The 25646-nt window shown below is 41.1% G+C and overlaps 1 protein-coding gene across 2 annotated transcripts in view; it reads left to right on the forward strand.

Moving 5' to 3' along the window:
- The window catches only part of PIK3C3 (phosphatidylinositol 3-kinase catalytic subunit type 3), a 134954-nt gene that overhangs the window by 48731 nt on the left and 60577 nt on the right, over positions 1–25646 (forward strand). For both annotated transcript variants that reach the window (XM_063453842.1, XM_063453843.1), the window contains 7 exons: positions 3254–3325; positions 3720–3824; positions 10691–10783; positions 18540–18725; positions 21373–21521; positions 24161–24251; positions 24813–24880. In XM_063453842.1, the coding sequence (XP_063309912.1) occupies positions 3254–3325; positions 3720–3824; positions 10691–10783; positions 18540–18725; positions 21373–21521; positions 24161–24251; positions 24813–24880 (764 nt within the window). The remainder of the gene's footprint in view (positions 1–3253; positions 3326–3719; positions 3825–10690; positions 10784–18539; positions 18726–21372; positions 21522–24160; positions 24252–24812; positions 24881–25646) is intronic.

Here is a 25646-nt window from a genome sequence, read left to right on the forward strand (position 1 = left end):
ATGGAATAGCCTTCCAGCTGAAGTGGTAGAGGTTAACACAGTAAAGGAGTTCAAGCATGCGTGGGATAGGCATAAGGCTATCCTAACTATAAGATAAGGCCAGGGACTAATGAAAGTATTTAGAAAACTGGGCAGACTAGATGGGCCGAATGGCTCTTATCTGCCGTCACATTCTATGTTTCTATGGTTGAACGGACATATAGCTCAAATTCCAGGTTTTGTTTTGGTTCAGCACTTGCACATTTGCTTAGGTCCTTAACGGGTAAACTATAAGTTGTTGTTTATGGATCTTGGTGCCTTAAAAAAAAAAAAAAAAACAGGTACAAATGAAGCTTAGCTAGGACCCATCCAACATATAGCCATCCCTTGCCCTCAAAGGTCTGATGTAGATTTCTCCTTTTTCTCCCATCTGGTAAACTTTATTACACCTTATTAAACAATAGTCTGGGTTTTTTTTTTAATTTTATAGCATAGAGCCTTTTAAGTTTATGTTCACTACTACTAGGCTGTAATTGGAATATACTATGATACACTACTACTTTTGCATGGCTTGTTTTAAATGTGTCTTTAACCCCTTAACGCCGTTACGGCGTTCCATGCCGTCGCGCTTTAAATGGGCTTTAAAGCCGTTGCGGCGGCATGGAACGCCGTAACGGTTTAAGCCCCCAGGAGCCAGCAACTACTCACCTCCGCCGCGATCCTCTTCTCGGGGGCTGCCTGAGAGCCCAGGCAGCCCCCCTCCGGCAAATGAGGCCCCCGGGGGCCATGTGATCGCTCTCAAAGAGCGATCACATGGCCCCCTATAGCTGGCTATGGATCTGCCAGCAGGGGGACTGTTTGAAATATCAGACAGTCCCCCTGCTGGTAGGAGGTGTAAAAAAAATAAAATAAACATGTTTAAAAATAAATTAAATATATTTTAATATATATATAATATGTATATATATTATATATATAATATATATACATATTATATATATGTAACGTCATGCAAAGTGTATTTTAATATGAATATAAGTATATAAATTAATATTAAAATACACTTAGAATGACGTTACATATATATAATATGTATATATATTATATATATAATAGATGTACATATATATATTATATATAAATACGTATAATTAAAATAATAAATAAATAAAATATTGAAACAAAATTTAATATAAATTATATATGTATATGTAATTTCATTCTAACTGTATTTTGTTATTAATATATATATATCGGTAACAAAATACACTTAGAATGACATTCTATATATATCTATCTATGTATAAAATACAAATAACCGCAAATATATATATATAGATAAATACATATAATTGCATAAAAGATTACATTAGTATACACGTAGAATTTAAATACCTATAAATGCATATATATTAAAATTCTACGTGTATATTTAAGTAATTTTTTAACATAATTATGTCATTTGATTAATTAAAATGTGATTGACAAGCCTGACAACACAGGGAGAAAGTGCAGAGAATTTAATTCGCAAGCACTATATTTGACCCTGTAACTCTCCAAGACACCATAAAACCTGTACATAGGGGGTACTGTTTTACTCGGGAGACTTCACTGAACTCAAATATTAGTGTTTCAAACTGGTAAATTGTATTACAACAATGATATTTTAAGTAAAAGTGACGTTTTTCGCATTTTTTACAAGCGAACGGCACTTTTATGGTCTATATTATTGTTGCAATATGTTTTACGGTTTTAAAACACTAATATTTGTGTTTAGTGAAGTCTCCCGAGAATAACAGTACCCCCCATGTACAGGTTTTATGGTGTTTTGGAAAGTTAGAGAGTCACATATAAGGCTTGCATTTCATTTTTTTCACATTGAAATTTGCCAGATTGGTTATGTTTCCTTTGAGAGCGTATGGTAGCCCAGGAATGAGAATTACCCCCATGATGGCATACCATTTGCAAAAGTAGACAACCCGAGGTATTGCAAGTGGGGTATGTCCAGTCTTTCTTAGTAGCCACTTAGTCACAAACACTGGCCAAATATTAGTTTTTTGCTTTTTTCACACAAAAACAAATATGAACGCTAATTTTGGCCAGTGTTTGTGACTAAGTGGCTACTAAAAAAGACTAAACATACCCCACTTTCAATACCTTGGCTTGTCTAATTTTTCAAATGGTATGCCATTATGGGGGTAATTCTCTTTCCTGGGCTACCACACCGTCTCAAAGGTAACATTACTAATCTGGAAAATTTCAATTTGAAAATGGAACGTTCTATATTTGACCCTGTAACTTTCCAAAACACCATAAAACCTGTTAATGGGGGGTACTGTTGTACTCGTGAGACATCGCTGATTACAAATATGTGCATTTTTTTGCAGTAAAACCTAACAGTATTATGACATTCACAGCTAAAATGGCAGACGGAAATACAAATTTTAAAAAAAATCTTATTTTCTCACCTTTTTTTTTATTTTATTCATAATAAATTATGTTCCATATATGAATAGTTAATGATAGATTAAAGCCATGTTTCTCCTGAACAAAATGATATATAATAAGTGTGGGTGCATATAATTTGAAAGAGGGGAACTACGGTTGAACAGACATATAGCGCAAATTCCAGTTTTTGTTTACATTTTGTTTTGATCAGAACGTGCACTATTGACTCCGTCCTGAAGGGGTTAAAATAAATATCTGAGCTGGACATTACCATTAAAAAGTAATAAAAGTTGTTTTAAGACAAAGCCGAGCACTTTTTCAATGATCTGCAGGACCACTAATGTGGAGTTAATCAGGATAGTGTTGCCTGGTTAATGGAAATTTATGGTCTATGAAATCCAGAGAAACCGGTTATAATTTTATATTGAAAACAGACCAGTTTTGACGTTTTATTAAAATATGATGGTATATAGCAAACATTTTAAAGTAAAGATTCTATCTTTAGTGATAATAAAAAAAAATAACAAAGGGGATCGGTTCCTATTTGTCAAGAATGCTACATAATTATATTAATTATCTGACCTATATTGTATTTTGGGGGGGTGTGGGTGAATGGTGCCTTTTTATAAAGCCTGCATGCAATTTTGACCTTTACACATACTAAGTGAGCAATGTATTTGAGAGGTGTCCTGTTCTTGGAGTCATTATTTGTTGTACCTCACAATAATCCATACCTTGTACTGTTATTGTAAATCCCTCTCTCTTTCAGCTTTGAGTACATACTGTGGTCACAAAATATACAAATGTTGTTTTGTTTGTTATGTAGGATGGGGATGAATCCACTCAGATCTCAACAAGTGCAGAGATTGTTAAAGTGCCAGACCCCCAGATGTCCATGGTAAGTAGTTTATGTGAGCATGCATGAAATATAATTTTACTTCGATCTATAGAGTCAGTGACTAATTGAGTGATAAAAGTACACTTCCTGTATTTGGTCTCTGCCGGTAAGCACAAGATCAGTTGATCCATTAATTTATGGTGCTTACAACTTAATTCTGTGTGAAATCTTTAATGCTTTAATGTTAAAATTTGCTTCTGGCTTTGTGTCTTTAAGTGATCTCAAGCTGGACATTAAGAAACGCTTTGCAACTTAAATTTTCTATACATATCCTCCATATGTCTTTCAAACCACAAATCCTACTTTTTAAGATGACTTTTATTTCTGCTATAATTCCATGCATGTGTATATTGGGATTTAAAGCCTGAGAAATTATCTTTAAATTGTGTTACAGGAAAATCTAGTAGAGAGCAAACATCATAAACTTGCCAGGAGCTTGAGAAGTGGCCCATCCGACCATGATCTAAAACCAAATGCTGCTACTAGAGATCAACTCAATGTAAGTTATTTACATCTGCTGTCTTTGTTCAGGTTAAAATGAACCCAAGAAATGTGTTTGGGGGATTATTTAATGTATATAGTGCTGTCAAGTGAAACGAATACCCTAACCTACACTCCATTTCTATGCATATGGGCACCAGTCATGTTACATTTCGTGGAATTTTGTGAACTGCTCTTGCTTCTGGTTGTTTTAGTTTTTGACTCTTCATTTCCCTTTCAGCATTTACTATAAATCATCAATTCCTGTAACCTTATTTTCATTAAAGGGACACTGTAGGCATTATAACAATTTAATCTAATTAAATTGGTTATAGTGCCTAGAAACACACTCTGGATTAGCTTTACTGACTCTTTATAGCCCAGTCCCCACTTGAGGTATGGATAAGGCAGATCTTACACTCTTTATTAGCCTTAATCATTCATACCAGCAAAGGGGAGCAGTTGTAGGATTAAAGCAGTTGCAGTCAGCTGATACTCTCAGGAAATCACAACTGCCCATTGCTGCATAGGCTAATGCTTCCTCAGCCCCAGCAGCATCAAGGCTGCTTGGTTCTCTTATTTAGCATTAAAATATAAAAATAGTTTGACGCTAAATCAAAATTCAGCCAGGCCGGGGGGGACTGCAAGCACTATAACTACTTCAATTAGATGAAGCTCTTAGATTGTCTAGACTAAAGTTTGTTTTAATAATGCCATGAATAGTCAAGGAGGCATTTATCTTAAAGGAAACCTTATTTTCAGCTCTGCCAGTGCTGGCCCCGCCTCCTGCTCTGAAAAGACAGTGTTTGCAAAAAAAATTCCTGAAGTCAATGATTCTTCTCACCAGAACAACTACATTAAAGGATCACTAAAGTGTCTGGAAAACAAAGCGGTTTTCCTGACACTATAGTGCCCTGAGGGTGTCCCAACCCTCACGGTCCCCCTTCCGTGGCGCTGAAGGGGTTAAAACCCCTTCAGCAGCTTACCTTATTCCAGCCTGGGCTCCCTCAGTGCTGGTGACATCTCCTCCCCCACCGACGTAGGCTCCAGAGTGGAGCGGAATGCACATGCGCGGCAAGTGCCGCGCACGCATTCAAGCTGTCAGTAGGCAAACATTTCTCAATGCTTTCCTATGGACACTCTGCACGATGGATGCAAATTTCGTCCAGCGTCACAGATGCGCCTCTAGCGGCTGTCAGCAAGACAGCCTCTAGAGGTTGGCTTAACCCCTAATGTAAACTGAAATTTCTATGTTTACATGTGAAGGGTTAAAACCTGACCGACATTGCACCCAGACCACTTCATTGAGCTGAAGTGGTCTGGGTGACTATAGTGTCCCTTTAAGCTGTAGTTGTTCTGGTGACAATATAGTGTCCTTTTAAACGTAATTCTAAACTGGCATTATCAGGTAATAGTCAGCATGCAAAAAGTTTGCAAAATGAAATGATCCCATCATCAATTTGTTGAAATGCGTATTATAATGTTTGGTTTAACCCCTAAAGGACCGATTACAGTTCAGGACCGTCACCGGAAACATCCCCTTGACTATAGTGTCTCTTTAAGCTGTAGTTTTTCTGGTGATCATATAGTGTCCCTTTAAACGTAATTCTAAACTGGCATTATCAGGTAATCGTCAGCATGCACAAAGTTGCAAAATGAAATGATCCCATCATCAGTTTGTTGAAATGCTTATTATAATGTTTGGTTTAACCTGCTGAGGACCGGTGATGGTTCTGAACTGTCATAACGGAAATATTTACTTACCGGATTGCCGCCGCTCCCAGTCCAGGGGGACTGCCTGTCAGCCCAGACAGTCCCCCCTCAGCGAAATTAGGCCCCCGCGGCCCTGTGATCGCTCTAACTCCCTGCGGCTGTAAAATGAAAAAAGAAAGTTTAAAAAAAGCAATCAGTGTATAAAATAAATAAATACATATATATATATATATATATATATATATATATATATATATATATATATATATATATATATATATATATATATAATAAAATATAAAGAATAAGTAAAATGTAAAAATAATTGTAAAAAAATGATTTTAAATATAAAAAAAATTCTAACAGTATTTTGATATTAATATATAGATATTCAAAATAAACTTAGAATTATATATATCCATATACAAAATTTCATAAATATACACATAGACTTCAAATATATAAATATGCACATATATTTAAATTCTACGTGCGTATTTATGTAATACTTTTACATAATTAAGTACATTTTTTTTATTGCAATTTGAGGGACCTGCCTGCCAACCCAGGCCGAAAGTCCAGAGAATTGAATTTGCTAGCACTGTGTTTAACCCTGTCACTTTCTATGACACGCTAAAATCTGTACGTGGGGGGTACTGTTTTACTCAGGGATCTTCGCTAAACACAAATATTAGTGTTTCAAAACCAGGGATCGACCGATATTGATTTTTTAGAGCCGATACCGATACCGATAATCTGTGAACTTTCAGGCCGATAACTTGCCGATATTCTGTACATTTACCATTTTGAAAAAAATAAACTATTTCTAACGGTAAATGCACAAAATATACATGCCACATGTAGTGGATGAAGTGTATTTAGACAGGGGAGCTATGTGTGTAGTGGATGCAGTGTGTATTTGTGTAGTGTGTATAGTGTATGCAGAGTGTATAGTGAATGCAGTGAGTGTGTAGTGTATATAGTGAATGCAGTGTTTGTGTAGTGTATATAGTGAATGCAGTGAGTGTTTGTGTAGTGTATATAGTGAATGCAGTGAGTGTTTGTGTAGTGTATATAGTGAATGCAGTGAGTGTTTGTATAGTGTATATAGTGAATGCAGAGTGTGTTTGTGTAGTGTGTATAGTGAATGCAGTGTTTGTGTAGTGTGTGTGTATATAATGCAGTGTGTGTGTTTGTGTAGTGTGTGTATATAATGTAGTGTGTGTGTGTGTGTATGTATGTAATGCAGTGTGTGTGTGTGGTGTGCATGTATGTAATTCAGTGTGTGTTTGTGTAGTGTGTGTGTTTGTGTAGTGTGTGTGTAATGCAGTGTGTTTGTGTAGTGTGTATGTAATGCAGTGTGTTTGTGTAGTGTGTATGTATGTAATGCAGTGTGTGTGTGTGTGTGTATGTAATGCAGTGTGTGTGTGTGTGTGTATGTAATGCAGTGTGTGTGTGTGTGTGTGTGTGTATGTAATGCAGTGTGTGTGTGTGTGTATGTAATGCAGTGTGTGTGTGTGTGTATGTAATGCAGTGTGTGTGTGTGTGTATGTAATGCAGTGTGTGTGTGTGTGTATGTAATGCAGTGTGTGTGTGTGTGTATGTAATGCAGTGTGTGTGTGTGTGTATGTAATGCAGTGTGTGTGTGTGTGTATGTAATGCAGTGTGTGTGTGTATGTAATGCAGTGTGTGTGTGTGTGTGTGTGTATGTAATGCAGTGTGTGTGTGTGTGTGTGTATGTAATGCAGTGTGTGTGTGTGTGTGTGTATGTAATGCAGTGTGTGTGTGTGTGTGTGTATGTAATGCAGTGTGTGTGTGTGTGTGTGTGTATGTAATGCAGTGTGTGTGTGTGTATGTAATGCAGTGTGTGTGTATGTAATGCAGTGTGTGTGTGTGTATGTAATGCAGTGTGTGTGTGTGTATGTAATGCAGTGTGTGTAGTGTGTATGTATGTAATGCAGTGTGTGTAGTGTGTATGTAATGCAGTGTGTGTGTGTGTAGTGTGTATGTATGTAATGTAGTGTGTATGTAATGTAGTGTGTATGTATGTATGTAATGCAGTGTGTGTGTGTGTATGTATGTAATGCAGTGTGTGTGTAGTGTGTATGTATGTAATGCAGTGTGTGTGTAGTGTGTATGTATGTAATGCAGTGTGTGTGTGTGTGTAGTGTGTAATGCAGTGTGTGTGTGTGTAGTGTGTAATGCAGTGTGTGTGTGTAGTGTGTAATGCAGTGTGTGTGTGTAGTGTGTAATGCAGTGTGTGTGTGTGTAGTGTGTATGTGTGTAATGCAGTGTGTGTGTAGTGTGTATGTGTGTAATGCAGTGTGTGTGTAGTGTGTAATGCAGTGTGTAGTGTGTAATGCAGTGTGTGTGTGTGTGTAGTGTGTAATGCAGTGTGTGTGTGTGTAATGCAGTGTGTGTGTGTGTGTGTGTAGTGTGTAATGCAGTGTGTGTGTGTGTAGTGTGTAATGCAGTGTGTGTGTGTGTGTGTGTGTGTGTGTGTGTAATGCAGTGTGTGTGTGTGTGTGTAGTGTGTGTGTGTGTGTGTGTAATGCAGTGTGTGTGTGTGTGTGTGTGTGTGTAGTGTGTATGTATGTAATGCAGTGTGTGTGTGTGTGTGTAGTGTGTATGTATGTAATGCAGTGTGTGTGTGTGTGTGTAGTGTGTATGTATGTAATGCAGTGTGTGTGTGTGTAGTGTGTATGTATGTAATGCAGTGTGTGTGTGTAGTGTGTATGTATGTAATGCAGTGTGTGTGTGTAGTGTGTATGTATGTAATGCAGTGTGTGTGTGTAGTGTGTATGTATGTAATGCAGTGTGTGTGTAGTGTGTATGTATGTAATGCAGTGTGTGTGTGTAGTGTGTATGTATGTAATGCAGTGTGTGTGTGTAGTGTGTATGTATGTAATGCAGTGTGTGTGTAGTGTGTATGTATGTAATGCAGTGTGTGTGTGTGTGTAGTGTGTGTGTGTGTGTAGTGTGTGTGTGTGTGTGTGTATGTAATGCAGTGTGTAGTGATGTAATTTGTGTAAAATGGGGGGGGCATTTTTTTTGTTAATTTTTTTTTTTTTTTATATTTAAATTGTTTTTTTTTTTTTTTTCTTTTAGTCCCCCCCTCCCTTCTTCTTACCAGGGAGGGGGGTTATAGTATTCCCTGGTGGTCCGGTGGCTTGTTAAGTCCTGGGGGGCACACAGCAAGCGCTGACTTACCTTGCCAGCAGCTCCCCAGTCTAAATCTCGCGGCCCTTAGTGCCGCGTGGAGCGTTGCCATGGTAACCCGTGGAAACGCTCTGCGGCCGCGGGTCTTGCGAGATTTAGACATGGAGCTGCTGGAACTGCTGGAAAGGTAAGTCAGCGCTTGCTGCCGGCCCCCCCAGGACCACCAGGCTTGTAATGAGCCCGGCGGTCCTAGGAGGTATTATCGGCAATATCAGTAGCTATATTGGCCGATACCGATATTGCCGAAAATACCGAATATCGGCCGATAATATCGGTAAAACCGATAATCGGTCGATCCCTATCAAAACAGTAAAACTGATCACAGCGATGATATTGTCACTGAAAGGAGAAGTTTTTTGAATTTTTCACACACAAACTGCACTTTCACTGTTGATTTTGTTGTTATACGGTTTACTATTTTTGAACACAAATAGTTGTGTTTAGTGAAGTCTCCTGGGTATAACAGTACCCCCATGTACAGGTTTTATATTGGTTTTGAAAGTTAGAGGGTCAAATATAAGGCTTGATTTTCCTTTTTTTTTTTTTTTTTTTTTTTATTGAAATTTGCCAGATTGGTTATGTTGCCTTTGAGAGCGTATGGTAGCCTAGGAATGAGAATTACCCACATGATGGCATACCATTTGCAAAAGAAGAAAACCCAAGGTATTGCGAATGGGGTATGTTCAGTCTTTTTTAGTAGCCACTTAGTCACAAACACTGGTCAAGGTTAGCGTTCATAATTGTTTTTTGCATTTTTAACACAAAAACAAATGTAAATGCTAACTTTGGCCAGTGTTTGTGACTAAGTGGCTACTAAAAAAGACTGGACATACCCCATATAGAATACCCTGGGTTGTCTACTTTAAAAACAAATATGTACATGTGAGGTGTGATTCGGAGATTTATGATAAGTGTTACAATGTCACTATTGGTAAATTTCAAAAATATATATTTTGAAACCGCAATTTTCTTCTTGTACTTATAGCCCTATAGCTTGCAAAAAAAGCATGTAATCTATTTAGCAGTTTTTTTTATTAGCTTTTGTAGAGAAGTAAAATATTTTTCAAGTAAAAGTCAAAAAACATGTTTTTTTTTGGTTTTTGTTTTTAATTTTTCACCCTATTTATTTTTTTTTTTGTAAAGTAAAATGACATGATACAAATAATGGTATGTAAAGAAAGTCCTTCTTTTCCTGGAAAAAAATGATATATATTTTAATAATATAAATAAATATATATATAATTTTGCAGCTAAACACAAACCCCACAAGTGTTAAAACAGCCCTGGTCCTTAACGTACAATATGGCCAAAACAGTCCGGTCCTTAAGGGGTTAATTCTTGCCAGAAGGGTAAAAAGCACGTAACTTTCTCTTCTAGTTCCTAAAAATGGTCAAATATTAATGGGGCACTTTATACATTATAATAAATAGAACTCTGTATAGTGTATTATAGTAGTTATGGTGCAAATAGTCTGAGAGTGCTGTCCCACTTTTTCTTCTTTTTGTTTCACCTCTTTCTTTCTTTTTGTTTAACTGTTTTGGAGCAATTTAGCAAAAAACAGGGGCACCCAATCCTTGGCATTCAAAAATGGCCTCCTCCATGCTGATAATGCAGAGTTCATTATGTATATCGATTCGATCTAACTTGAGCATTGACTAGCTGATGTCTGGTTAGCCCAGTGCAATTACGCCATCATTGACGTTTTTCTTGAACGAATGGTAACGAAGATGCATATATTTCATATTAGCTCTTCTCCTGAGGGGTTGGCCACTTGGTGCCAGGGACAGCTCCAGTTTATGTTAAACCACATTCTCAGACTCTCCTCTATAAACTGAGCTGTAGTGGGTATGGTGCATGGAGTGCTCTATCTTATGCAACAAAAAACACCTGTATGCTTTTATTTTTTTTAATGTTGAAGTGTTTTTTAACCCTTCTATTTATATGTATGTCTAGATAATAGTCAGCTACCCACCAACCAAGCAATTAACATCAGAGGAGCAAGATTTGGTGTGGAAGTTCAGATATTACCTCACAAACCAGGAAAAGGTGAGCTGTTTTTGTAACCTGCTGCTTTAGGGAAGTCTCTTTCCTTATTTTCCAAAACACAGTAGACAAAATTGTAGCTACTGCTCCGGAATGTAGAACTACTAAAATGTCCATTCTTTTTATCAACCTCAGGCTTGTCTCTGTTTTGTCTTAACTCTTATGTCTTTGGACTGCGTTGTATTTTCAAGGACATTCAAACTATATCGGTTAGGATATTTTTCATAAAGATTATGTTTATGAAATACTCAGAAGTGACAGATCCACTTTAATGGAACACTCGGAACTCAATAACAACTTAATCTCAATAAAGTTGAAATGGTGCCTGAAGGTCGTAGTCACATTTTTCCTTATAGTGACAACCCACTTTCCAAATACAAATAAAAATCACTGTTTAGTGGATATACTCCTTATCAAAACACGCATGCATTTTATAATTGAATGTATATCTAATTACAGCTTGCAAAAGCTTCAGCTCTCTTGTCTGCAGCCTTTGCAAACTCTCTCCTTCTAACCCAGACCAGACTCTTTATGGTTGTCCTTTTAGACTTCCCAGTCCCCTAATTAAATATAGCTGTGCAGAAGACTTGAGACACATTGTTCATTTGAAAACCTGTTTGGCATCAGTGCCGTTGTAAGTTTCTTTTTATGCAGGTGCAGCTTCAGAACCTCTCTAAAGGCAATGACTGGTTTTTGAATAGTGCCCTGCTAAGCCTCCAGACTATTTATAAATTGACACTATAGGCACACAGACCACATTATCTCAGTGAAGTGGACTGTGTGCATTGCCCCTGGCATTTTGCTTCTGCAATGTCGAGCATTGATGTTTTGGCGATAGAACAGTTTTTTTCATTGTAGGGCTAAACATGCATCCTGTGACTCTAACACGGACAGTCAATAAATAGTGTTTTCAACGTGAGAACAATCAGACTCTGTTCTTGATAATCCGCATCCCAATTCATTTCACAAGGATATTGAACGTCCTCTGAAGCATTGGATTCCGTGCTCTTCTAAGAAAAGCATTCGATTGGCACAGCGTGGTGTATGCCATGCATGTTCTTGTCCTCAGTGCTTCTTTGAGAGGCATTGGTTTGGTCAAGAACTTGGGAAGACATCTGTTACGGAACGCAGTATATTAGTCCACGATATCCGTTGGTATCTTCAGGAAATCCACAGTCAAGACAGAAAGCACGGCAATATTCCCCATCCTCCCAATAACCGGACGAAACACAGTTTGGGAGTCAACTAACTCTGTTTATTCGCAGGTAGCATATTTATACAGTTCCCCATGCAAGGGGTTTCCAGACAGTAATTCCAGGGGATTTCTCCCAACATACACTGCGACTTTCCCAACAGGCATTGCTGCACGAGAAGGATACTCCTACCAAAATGGACGCTTAAGTGGATTATCTCCTCGTGCAGCAAAACCGACAATTGACCTTAAAATACACAATTCACACAATACTCGGTACTTTATAATAATTGAACGTTCGGTAGATAGCTGGGGTCGGGGCGCACACCTTGGGAGAATACCGCTCCGATCCCAGCTGAACTGACCGAACGCCGCACATAATACGATAAAACATTCAAGTGGTTTTAAAAGCACCGAATAAGTACAGGGCATAGGATGCCCCGAACGCGGGACTCCCGAACGCTCTGAAAGTCCAGCGGTGTTCACTCATCGAGTAGCCGTTTTCCGTTCCAGGCTCTCGACGACCGAACACCGCTGCAGAGACAAAGGATCCAAGATGGCCGACCGCCGCATGGTCGGTAGCCGATCGGCGGCCACCTAGGAGAGCCTTGAAATACCGATTGCAACCGGGATGCACTCGGTTACTTGGTGCCACACGACTGGTGAAGGTGTGGTCTACCTGGGGAGCCCACATTCGTACGGCGAACGGCTGTACATAGCATTATCACAGGTAACGACTTGCAGTATACATTCAGCCTATGGACAACATACGATACATATAAGTCAGAAGTGGCTGGGTTTGCCACAATGCTCCCCCAGAACCAAGCCGGCATACACAGTCTGATCCCAACGGATCGGCTTGGGGATGTCCGGGGGAGTACTCACAGATCATTTTTCTAATTCTGTTTGTCTGGATAACCCGTCGGCGTTACCGTTTTGTTTTCCTGGTCGGTAGTGGATGGTAAAGTCAAAGGGCTGCAGCGCCAAACTCCAGCGCAACAGCCGGGCATTGTCTCCAGATACATGGTTTAGCCACACCAACGGGTTATGATCTGTGAGTAAGGAAAAGGGTTGTCCATACAAATACGGCTGTAACTTTTTAAGGGCCCACACCACGGCCAGGCATTCTTTCTCAATGGCGGCGTAGCTTACTTCGCGGGGTAATAACTTGCGGCTTAAGTAGGCTACGGGATGTTCTCCGCCATCGGCTCCCACTTGGCTCAGCACTGCCCCCAATCCAAACATTGAAGCGTCTGTGTGGACAAGAAATCTTTTAGTTGGATCAGGAGCCATTAACACAGGAGCATTAGTTAGTGCAGTCTTGAGCCGTTGGAATGCCTGCTCACACTCTGGGGCCCAGACAACCAGTCGGGGAAGGTTCTTTTTGGTCAGGTCCGTCAGGGGTTTGGCCAGGGTACTGTAGTCGGGTACAAATTTCCTATAATACCCTGCAGTCCCTAGAAACGCTAGCACCTGGGTTTTGGTCCTGGGGGTAGGCCACTTGGCCACGGCCTCAATTTTGGCTGGCTCGGGTCTCTGCTGCCCACACCCTACTCGGTGTCCTAGATACTGCACCTCGGCCATCCCTACGTGGCACTTACTCGGTTTCAGCGTTAACCCCGCTCCCCCAATACGATCTAGGATCGCCCCTATATGTTGGAGGTGATCTTCCCAAGTCTGGCTGAAGATGGCTATGTCGTCCAGGTAGGCACAGGCATAGTCCTGGAAGCCGTCCAGTAGTCGATCTACCATCCGCTGAAAAGTAGCCGGAGCGTTTTTCATCCCGAAGGGCATGACCTTGAACTGGTACAGGCCAAACGGGGTGACAAACGCCGACTTGGGGATGGCATCATCGGCTAAAGGAATCTGCCAATATCCCTTACATAAGTCAATTGTAGTGAGATACTGGCCCCGTGCCATTTTATCTAGCAGTTCGTCTATACGGGGCATCGGGTAGGCGTCAGACACGGTCTTGTCATTCAGCCTCCGGTAGTCAACGCAGAATCGGGTCGTGCCGTCCTTTTTAGGCACCAGGACTACCGGTGATGCCCAGGGGCTATCTGAGGGTTCGATAACCCCTAACTGCAGCATTTCATCCAGCTCGGCCTTCATATGAGTCCGGACTGATTCCGGGACCCTATATGGTGCCTGCCGCATAGGTAGCTGTCCCGGGGTTTCAACTCGGTGGGTGGCCAGCGGAGTGTACCCAGGTAAATTAGAGAACGTAGCCCCTTAAGCTACGATCAGCGCCTGTATCTGGGCACGCTCGCGAGGGCTTAGCCGCTCCCCCAGTTGAACCCCCCGGGAGGGCTCTACCGGCTCTTCCTGTTCTAGCAGATCAGGTAGTGGTAAGTTCTCCTGATCTTCCATGGCTGAGGCACAGATTGCCGTCACATCCTCTATCCGCTCGTGGTAGGGTTTGAGCAGGTTGACGTGAAGCATGCGTCTCTTCCCTACCCCGGAGCAGGGGCCAATCACATAGGTAGTGTCGCATCGCTGCTCCACTACCTGGTATGGGCCTTGCCAGATGGCCTGCAGCTTATCTGTGCGGACAGGTTTTAAAATTAAAACCTTCTGCCCCACTTGAAAGCTGCGGTCTCTGGCTCCCCTATCGTACCATCGCCGCTGACGTTGCTGGGCCGCCTGGAGGTTGGTGTGTACGGCCTGGGTTAGCGCCTCCAGTCGGTCTCGGAACTCCAGTACATATGATATTATAGGGGTTTCGCTAGCGATACTCTCCCCCTCCCAGTGCTCCCTAATTAAGTTTAAAGGTCCCCGTACTCTTCTCCCGAACAGTAGTTCGAATGGGGAGAACCCGGTCGATTCTTGGGGAACCTCTCTATACGCAAAGAGCAGGTGAGGTAGAAATCTCTCCCAGTCTTTGTGGGTTTCCCCGAACGTCCGAAGCATCTGCTTCAGCGTCCCATTGAAGCGTTCACATAGTCCATTGGACTGGGGGTGGTAGGCTGAATTGACTATGGGATTAATGCCACACACTTTCCACATCTGTTGGGTAACCTCAGCAGTAAATTGGGTGCCCCGGTCAGATATTATCTCCTGGGGGAACCCTACTCGGGAAAATATTTTTATTAGAGCTTCCGCCACGGTTTCAGCGTGAATGTTAGAGAGGGCTACCGCTTCGGGATATCGGGTGGCGTAGTCCACCACAGTTAAAATGTATTTCTTCCCAGAAGGACTGGGTTTTGGCAGGGGCCCTACTATATCTACTGCGACCCTGCTGAAGGGTTCGGCGATAATGGGAAGGGGGCATAACTTGGCCTTGTGGCGATCCCCTCGTTTTCCTACTCTCTGGCAGACGTCGCAGGACGTGCAATATTGTCGCACATCCTGTGAGATCCCGGGCCAGAAAAACGCGTGCGTTAGGCGGTACCGGGTACGGGTCATCCCTAGGTGTCCTGATAAGGGGATATCGTGAGCAATTCTGAGCAGCTCCTGCCTATACTTCCGGGGTACCACTAGTTGTTTGTTCGTCAAAGTGACGGACCCCCCTACGTCTTTGGCCGTGATACGGTACAGTAACTCTTTTTCCCACGTGTAATGCTCTCCCTCTAGCCCGGCCTGGACAGCTTGTGCCCGGTCCCTATAGACTTGTAGAGTGGGATCGGTCTGTACTTCGGTGATAAAGGTAGTCGGGGTATCCCAGGATATGGAAGTCGGGGAAGGGTCGTGGTTTCTTACCTGAGCCTCAGAGTGTATCGGTGTAGCCGTGGTGCGTGCCTGTTGCCGTGTGGTTACTGGATGGGCTTCCTGGTAGGGTGCCTGTGGAACAAAGGCAGAGGTCATCTGACCCAAATCATTCCCTAACACAACATCTGCTGGTAAGTTCTGCATGAGTCCCACTTCTACTGTCCCCTCTCCCGCACCCCAGTTCAAATGTACTTTCGCCGTGGGTAGTCGGTATACCGCTCCCCCGGCTACCCGAACGGCCACAGATCCGCCGGTATGCGTGCCCTCCGAAACCAAATGGGGGGCTACCAGGGTTAAGGTAGCTCCCGAATCTCGCAGACCCTGCACTTCGGTTCCCTCAAGAGTTACCAGTTGTCGGTGATGTTGCCGGTTATCAGTGGCTCGGACCGACATGACTTCGTGCAATATGCCCAGAGGTTCCTCCGCCTGTACACTCCATAAATCCTGAGTGGCGGGGTCCCTCTGGTAATGGTGAGCACCCGCCCTGGGTGCGGGGTTTGGACGGCCCTGATTCCAGGTGGGCCTGCTGCGATTCTGGGTGCACTCTCGGGCCATATGCCCCCATTGTTTGCAGGAATGGCATTGGATGTTGGCCCGCCCGTTGTATCTGGACGGTGGCGGTATCTGTCCTTGTGAGGGACGGAACGGGGCAGCGGTGGGCGCTAGGGGTGTTGTAGCGCTAGGTAGTCCTGGGGGTCGGGAGTAGCTTTTGGCTACGGGTCCCTGGGGCCTCCGGGCATCAAAATGTTGATCGGCCAATCTAGCCGCTTCCGTTAGGGTAAGGGGTTTCCTATCCCGTACCCATTCTTGCGTCTCCGGGGATAGTCCATTAAAAAATTGTTCCAACAACATCAGCTGGCGCAATTCCTCCATGGTGGTGGCGTTGCTGGCCTGGATCCACCCTTGGGAGGCTTGGTCCAATTTGTGTGCCCATTCTGCGTGCGAATCTCGCTCCGGTTTTCGTAAGTGTCGGAACTTGCGCCGGGAAGCCTCCGGGGTAATGGCATACCTCTCCAAGATTGCACGCTTTACTTTGGCATAATCTTTGCTGTCCTCACTGGGTACAGCACGGTACGCTTCGGCTGCCCGACCTGCTAGTTTGCTTGCTAGCAGTTGCACCCATACGGACCGTTCTAGCTCATGCAGATCACACAGTCTTTCAAAGTCCTGCAAGTACCCGTCTATCTCGTCCTTTTCCTCGCAAAAAGCCCTGAAGGCCTGGTACGGGATCTTGGGCTTTACTGGGTTGTAGAGGGACCCTGGGTTTGACTCGGTTCGAGCCAGGGTGTGTTGCGGGCTGTGTGCCATAACATATTCCTGCACATTTGCCATTACCATATTTAACATGGCATCTGATATCGGTTGCGGCAAAAACGCTAGCCTGGTCCTCATCTCTCTTTCATAGAGCGTTTCCTCCATAACTACCGGGGGGGTAGCGCTGCGGGCTTGGTCTCCCTCCATCAGCTCGGCAATGATTGTCGCCTTGTTTTTGCTGCTGGCTACTTTCCCTCTGGCTTCCAGTAGTTCCTTTAACGTCTGTCGCTTCAGTATGGTATAGTCAATCTCCATACGAATTGCCTTTGCTTTCCTCGTTCGGTAGTTCCAGTTACACGAACTCCGTTTTTCGGCTGTAAGGTTCGGATCCCGTCGCTTGCCACCAATTGTTACGGAACGCAGTATATTAGTCCACGATATCCGTTGGTATCTTCAGGAAATCCACAGTCAAGACAGAAAGCACGGCAATATTCCCCATCCTCCCAATAACCGGACGAAACACAGTTTGGGAGTCAACTAACTCGGTTTATTCGCAGGTAGCATATTTATACAGTTCCCCATGCAAGGGGTTTCCAGACAGTAATTCCAGGGGATTTCTCCCAACATACACTGCGACTTTCCCAACAGGCATTGCTGCACGAGAAGGATACTCCTACCAAAATGGACGCTTAAGTGGATTATCTCCTCGTGCAGCAAAACCGACAATTGACCTTAAAATACACAATTCACACAATACTCGGTACTTTATAATAATTGAACGTTCGGTAGATAGCTGGGGTCGGGGCGCACACCTTGGGAGAATACCGCTCCGATCCCAGCTGAACTGACCGAACGCCGCACATAATACGATAAAACATTCAAGTGGTTTTAAAAGCACCGAATAAGTACAGGGCATAGGATGCCCCGAACGCGGGACTCCCGAACGCTCTGAAAGTCCAGCGGTGTTCACTCATCGAGTAGCCGTTTTCCGTTCCAGGCTCTCGACGACCGAACACCGCTGCAGAGACAAAGGATCCAAGATGGCCGACCGCCGCATGGTCGGTAGCCGATCGGCGGCCACCTAGGAGAGCCTTGAAATACCGATTGCAACCGGGATGCACTCGGTTACTTGGTGCCACACGACTGGTGAAGGTGTGGTCTACCTGGGGAGCCCACATTCGTACGGCGAACGGCTGTACATAGTATTATCACAGGTAACGACTTGCAGTATACATTCAGCCTATGGACAACATACGATACATATAAGTCAGAAGTGGCTGGGTTTGCCACAACATCCTCTTTTGCGCTGACAAAAAAGGAGGCAGAGGGTGCCGCAGGAAGGACTGTGTCCTGGCGCTGGAAAAAAAAAAGGTAAGTTAAGGGTCATTAGCATTCATTTAGTTGTAAAAGAGGGACGCAAAAGTGAAATGAATCGTGGGCACAGATTTAATAGTAATAATAATAATAATAAATAAATAAATAAATTTGTTGATAGAAGTCTAGGTTTTACCCACGAAGTGCTAGCTTTTGTATGTGTTTAATTTTTAGAGACTTTAAAATCATTGTTAATGTTACTAGTATGTTAACCAGTTTTTTCCATATTAGGCTTTAACAAAATTTCTCAAATGCGTCAACTGGGACTTGCCACAAGAGGCTAAACAAGCTCTAGAACTGTTGGGAAAGTGGAAGCCGATGGATGTTGAAGATTCTCTGGAACTTTTGTCCTCTCACTTCACTAATCCAACTGTGCGACGTTATGCAGTTGCTAGACTTCAGCAAGCAGATGACGAAGTAAGATTTTCACAAATGTGAGATGCGTAAAAAGCAAGGTTACACGTACAGGCCTGTACCTCTGCTATTCATATTATTCATAAAATATTGAAGAAAATACATACCATATGATCTCTTCTTCTCTCCAGTACCCATGACCATCAATAATTCCATAATTTGGTGAGGGTAGTTAAACAGGTGTGTGTGTGTGTGTGTGTGTGTGTGTGTGTGTGTGTGTGTGTGTGTGTGTGTGTGTGTGTAGACGGAATCTGATGGCGCTATATAAATAATAAAATAATAGTGTGTCTGTGTGTGTGTGTGTGTGTGTATATATATATATATTTGTGTGTGTATTTACGATTTAATAATATATAAATGTTTTATCAGTTCACATAAAACTTTATTTCTTTAGAAAATAAAGTGATTTTAATGAGTAGGGAAAGAACTGCTTTTGGATATTTGTCTTTGCTCAGCCATGAGGAAAATAAAAGGATAAACCCCACTGTTAGAAGAGAACTGCATTGTCAGAATGATGTGACCTGCTTTACTTGTCAAACAGTGACCTCTTTTGATAATCTGATAGAAATTCCATTACTTGTTTGAAGAATATATCGATTCACTGCGCATGGGTCAGGTCTCTCATTTCTCTTGCTCGCAAGTAGCCAGTAAGATTCAATTTATTTTCACATTTTTGTCATAACCTTTTTTGAGCTCTGAATTGCTTAAAAAAGAACAGCTTTTCATAGGGTTCATAGGCCATTTCTCTTAGTAAAAGTCTGGGGAGAATAAAGTAGTTTAAAACATCTAAGGAAATTGAAGATATGCCTATTTATATTTTCAAAGTAAAAAAAGGAAAGTACTTAAAGGGAAAGGTATGTACAAAATATAATGTGTAATAAAGAAATTATACCTAATATCCAATACTGTGTAAATGTAAGGCCTACTAAGACACACTATAGATTGCTACCACTTCTTCCTTTCCAAATGCATCCTGGCAAAAATAAATATTGAGCTATGTCAGTCTTCAAATAAAGTAGTATTATGGTTCATTAAAAAAGAAAGATGAGATGAAACCTGGAATATTTGTTGTTTTGATAATACCAGCTGGGAAAACAAGATATTGCATAATATTAAACACAGAGCAGAAGGTATATCCAGCTTATAATTTTATGAGCATATTGACTGAAGACAAATCGTCTGTTCTGAACAAGTCCAATGATGTTCAACAGCTCCATTTCCACTTTGTAGCCTTTTATGGATAAGTGAGGCACAACTAATTATGTCTGACTTGTGCAGCTATTATAGGAGGTTAAACATTTATACAAAGTCCAATTAAATTCAAATTACATTTAGGAATCTTTATACCTCAATTCACAGCATATCTATAGCCTGTTGGTGCAATTTTATTAGACACTTGAATGCTAAGTTAAGCCAAGACTAAAATTATTATTTTTTGTCTGAATGAGATTCAAAATATTTGACATTTGTAGTTATACAAAATAATATGTGGACTACACTACATTTGATGTAGATCAATTTATTGCTTCGAGTAATGTATCAATCGCTGCTTTGTCATTGAAAATGGGAAAATTAGTAGATTGTTTTTGACTAGTAGTAGTAACAGCAGTGGTAGCAGCTGCACACCATACACCAATAGTTCCTAGCACCATCCATGGTGTACACAAACTTCCATTTCCCTTTTAATGTTCTTACAACCACAACCATAATGCTGGCAAATAAACAGGGGTGATGTAGACCTCAATATCTGGAATGCTGAAGGTTGCCCAGCCCTGGCCTAGATCACACCCTGTTAGTATCCCTTGAGGACTGGGTTGGAAACCACTGCAATGCACTATTGGTATTCGGCGTTTAAAGTTTAATTATACTCCTATTTTCTAAACATTTTGGGGGGGAATTTTTATTCTTGTACACCTAAATACCTATGTATATTGGTTCTATAAATATGTTTTGATGTAAGTGGCCTTAAAAGTATGTCCAACTTATCCTTTCAGTTCTAAAAAGGGGAGCTTTGCTCTGTCATGAGATGCCATGTTTGAGTGTATAATAATAAAAATGGCAGTGTAATAAATGATAAACAAGATAAAGATGGATAGGGAGCTAATGGGCAGTTAAACAAATCAATAGTATAATAAATCAAGCAATAAAACTGTTATTTACTACCATTCCAGACTTGGAATAGAAAACGCACAGAGGTGAATTGTGTTAAACGAAGGAAAGTGTAACCCATGCAAAAAAAATTATACTTGCCATTTATAAATGGTGGTTTTTTTTTCTGTTTTTTCTTTTTCAATCACTGTATCTCTGCAAAATAGCTGGTTAAACAGTTTGGCTTGGGTACTCATTCTTTGATAACTCTTTTCATGTATGGCAGGTAGTGATGTAGTGAAGAATGGGGGCATAATATTGAATTGGTGACACTAGAAAATGTGAATATTTACTTTAAGGAAAATTGGAATGTGTTGGGTAAAATTTAAGCCTTTTGACGTGTGTGTGTGTGTGTGTGTGTGTGCTTTAACCCCTTAAGGACACATGACATGTGTGACATGTCATAATTCCCTTTTATTCCAGAAGTTTGGTCCTTAAGGGGTTAAATACATTCCAACATAATTAATGGAATAGATAATAAAATAACTATCTCTCTCTGCAGGATTTGCTGATGTATTTATTACAGTTGGTGCAAGCATTGAAGTATGAAAATTTTGATGACATAAAAAGTGGACTAGAACCTTCACGAAAAGACAGTCAAGGCCTCATGGTAGATAGCACCTCTGCTGTAAATCCTTCTGACTTAGACAGGTATGTTTCTGTTTTCTTTTATATATTCAAGTACCAAACTATGTATCCCATGATGTTCCTCCTGTTTAGGAGCTATTAGAATAAGTTCAGACTCCACAGACTAGTACAGGAGCTACTTCCTGGTATTGACCTAATTTGCTGCTGAAGGTGCATCCGAGCAATTAGAGGAATATTGAGTGTTTTTAGATTTGTCCACTTACTCTGGCATGATTCTGTCACATTTAGTACACACCGATCAGCCACAACAGTAAAACCACCTGCCTAATATTGTGTATGCCCTCATTGTGCAGCCAAACTAGCTCTGACGCATTTGAGGCATGGACTGCACAAGACTTCTGAACATGTCATGTGGTATCTGGCACCTTGGCAGCAGATCGTTTCGTCATGCATGTTGAAAGATGGGGGCCTCCATTGATCAAATTTGTTTTTCCAGCATATCCCACAGATGCTCAATCTGAGATCTGGAAAATTTGGAGGCCATGTAAACACCGTGAACTCTTTGTCATGTTTCTCAAACCATTCCTGAACTTTTCTTTTTTTCTAATATGAACAGGTGCATTATCCTGCTGAAAGAGGCCATTGCCATCTGGTAACACCATTGCCATGAAGGGGTGTTGATAGTCTACATCAATTTCTAGGTGGTACATGTCACGCTAACATCGACATGAAAGCCTGGATCCAAGGTTTCCCAGCAGAACGTTACCCAGAGCATAACACTGTCTTTGCAAGCTTGCCTTCTTTCTATAGTGCGTCCCGCTGCAATCTCTTCCCCGCTTAAACTATAGAAACATAGAATGTGACGGCAGATAAGAACCATTCGGCCCATCTAGTCTGCCCAGTTTTCTAAATACTTTCATTAGTCCCTGGCCTTATCTTATAGTTAGGATAGCCTTATGCCTATCCCACGCATGCTTAAACTCCTTTACTGTGTTAACCTCTACCACTTCAGCTGGAAGGCTATTCCATGCATCCACTACCCTCTCAGTAAAGTAATACTTCCTGATATTATTTTTAAACCTTTGTCCCTCTAATTTAAGACTATGTCCTCTTGTTGTGGTAGTTTTTCTTCTTTTAAATATAGTCTCCTCCTTTACTGTGTTGATTCCCTTTATGTATTTAAATGTTTCTATCATATCCCCCCTGTCTCGTCTTTCCTCCATGCTATACATGTTAAGATCCTTTAACCTTTCCTGGTGAGTTTTATCCTGCAATCCATGAACCAGTTTAGTAGCCCTTCTTTGAACTCTCTCTAAGGTATCAATATCCTTCTGAAGATGGGGTCTCCAGTACTGTGTACAGTACTCCAAGTGAGGTCTCACCAGTGTTCTGTACAATGGCATGAGCACTTCCCTCTTTCTACTGCTAATACCTCTCCCTATACAACCAAGCATTCTGCTAGCATTTCCTGCTGCTCTATTACATTGTCTGCCTACCTTTAAGTCATCAGAAATAATCACCCCTAAATCCCTTTCCTCAGATGTTGAGGTTAGGACTCTATCAAATATTCTGTACTCTGCCCTTGGGTTTTTACGTCCAAGATGCATTATCTTGCACTTATCCACATTAAATGTCAGTTGCCACAACTCTGGCCATTTTTCTAGTTTACCTAAATCATTTTCCATTTGGCTTATCCCTCCTGGAACATCAACCCTGTTACATATCTTATAAACTATGCACGTGCACCCAGCCATCCACCTAGCAACCTTCTTCCATTACTTCATATTCCAGTTCTGGCACTCACGTCCCCATTGAGGGCACGTTTGGCAGTGGGACAGGAGTCCTCATGGACACTGTGACCCCTAAATAGAAATACACTGTGTGTTCTGACACCTTTCTATCATGGCCAGCATTACGTTTTTCAGCAAAATAAGAGATCCTCCGCTCCCCAAGTGCTTCAGTGAGCCTTAGGGGGCCATGACCCTGTCACATATTCACTGGTTGTCCTTCTTTGTATCACTTTTTTAGGTACTAACCACTGCATACTCGGAACTCCCTACAAGACTTGCTGTTCTGGAGATGCTCTGACCCAGTTGTCTGCCCATCACTATTTGACCTTTGTCAATATCATTCAGATTTTTCCTGCTTCCAACACATGAAATTCAAGAACTGAGTGACTGGTAGGGGAAAGCGCTGTGCGCTTCCTTCCTGCCGGTTTCTCGGTTGTTGCGCCCCCACAGCCAGTGCGCCCTAAGGTGGCCGGCCCTGCCTGCGCTGGGCCACCGCCGCCTCTCGCATTACCAGTATCAATAGTGGCCGGTACCAATATTTGTCAAAATCCTGAACATCACTCGGTAATATCGGCCATACTGCTAATCGGTCTATCCCTAGTTTTAATGTTCTGACTGATCAGTGTACATTTGCTGCCATTTGGTTATTACAATAGCTTTTGTTTGTTTTTCATGTTGTTGCTAGGGCAGTGGTGGTTAGTAGTTTTGTGGAGTATGGAAAACAAAATTAGTTATAACTTAACTGTAAACAGAGGTCCAAGTCTGACCTGTATTGGGCCAATTGACTTTTTATTTTTTATTATTATTATTCTTTCTTTATTTTAGATTTCCTCCTTTTGCTTAGATTCTGTAAGCAAGAGTTCATACCATTGTTTAATGGAGTAACCTTTTTGGATTATGTTTTTGTTACAGTTCCCAGATCATAACCAGTGCTCTCCCAACTTCTCCCTCTCCTGGACCTTCATCTAAAGCCAAAGATGGATTGGATGCTGACAGTTTAGAAGTAAGTTACCGTTAATGTCTCAAATTCTAAATACAAGTATGTTTGTATCATGGTATACTCCATTTTGTCCAATTTGAGATATAAATCTTTTGTTTATACAGCTATTCACACAAAAATGATGAAGTATTCATGTTTCAGGGTTTAGCTGCATGGGTTGTAACCCTTTGATTAAAATCATACCTCCTGAAGTTATACTGATAAAAATGTTTTGTATATTCTCAAATATTATGTTTTTAGTCAAAACCGTATAATACAAAAAAAAAAAAAATATATATTTTTTTTTTTTATCATACATACTTTAATGGATTGGCAGACAACTAGATTTCCCTTTAATTTACTTTGTAAAAGGATACTCTATTATTATTTAAGTAATTTTCCCTCCAATATAATGACTTTCTAGAATGGCAAACCTTTGTAGTAGAAAAAAATAGTATGAAATGAATAAATTGGTAAATAATCAGTCGGAATGATTGCTTTATATGTGCTTTTAGTGGTTGGTGTTTTCTTGTTTTATGAATGATTGCTTATCCCAATTTTTTTTTTTTTTTTTTTTTTCTTCAGCAAGATCTTTGCACCTTCCTGATTTCAAGAGCATGCAAGAACTCCACCCTGGCAAACTATTTATACTGGTTTGTATTGATACAGAAAGTGGATTCTCTTAAAGCTCAAATTCACCCACAGTGCCACAAACCCTAGTTGTGAACTTTTATTACCACTGACACAATTCCATTGTAATCGTACCAAACTGCTGCCACCACGTTATCTTCTTGAATTACTCTCGAAGGGCTACTTTCAGAAGGCCGTCCACTAGGTGACTAGATGTCTTTTACAATTTTCATTCTATATACATAACCAAAGGACATTTTCGGTTTCCTAATCGTGAATATTGAATGAATTTAACAAATTGCTTTACGGGTACAAATCTTTTGCAACTCTCCTTTTCTAAATCTCATCATTCAGTTGCAAAGTCAGTGTTTAATTGTTCTAACCCTATGTATCTGTTACCTGGTATAAACTTATTACCACTCCTCCCCAATAATATTGACTGAATATGCCAACAAAATATTTTATTTTACATTGCATCCCCTGTTTTAACTGGGTGACTAAACTACATCGCAGCCTTTTGCTTCTCTAGTAGACTACAACAATAGTAATGTATTTTCGAATACATTGCACTGCCAATACATGTACAGGCTGGTAATCTGCTACTGTACCCCTGTTTAACCAGTTATTTGCCAATATATTTACAGGAGAGATGGGTGTGGTCTTTTTTTGCCAATTGTAATGTTGGTCCTGAAGTAATAATGCTTCTTGATGTTTACTTTTCCAGACATAAAATGGGTAGTTATCCAATGGGTAGTTATTAGTGTGTTAACTAATTTTAATCCTTCCATT

This window comes from Pelobates fuscus, chromosome 5 (assembly GCF_036172605.1).
Source record: "Pelobates fuscus isolate aPelFus1 chromosome 5, aPelFus1.pri, whole genome shotgun sequence".
Lineage (NCBI taxonomy): Eukaryota > Metazoa > Chordata > Amphibia > Anura > Pelobatidae > Pelobates > Pelobates fuscus.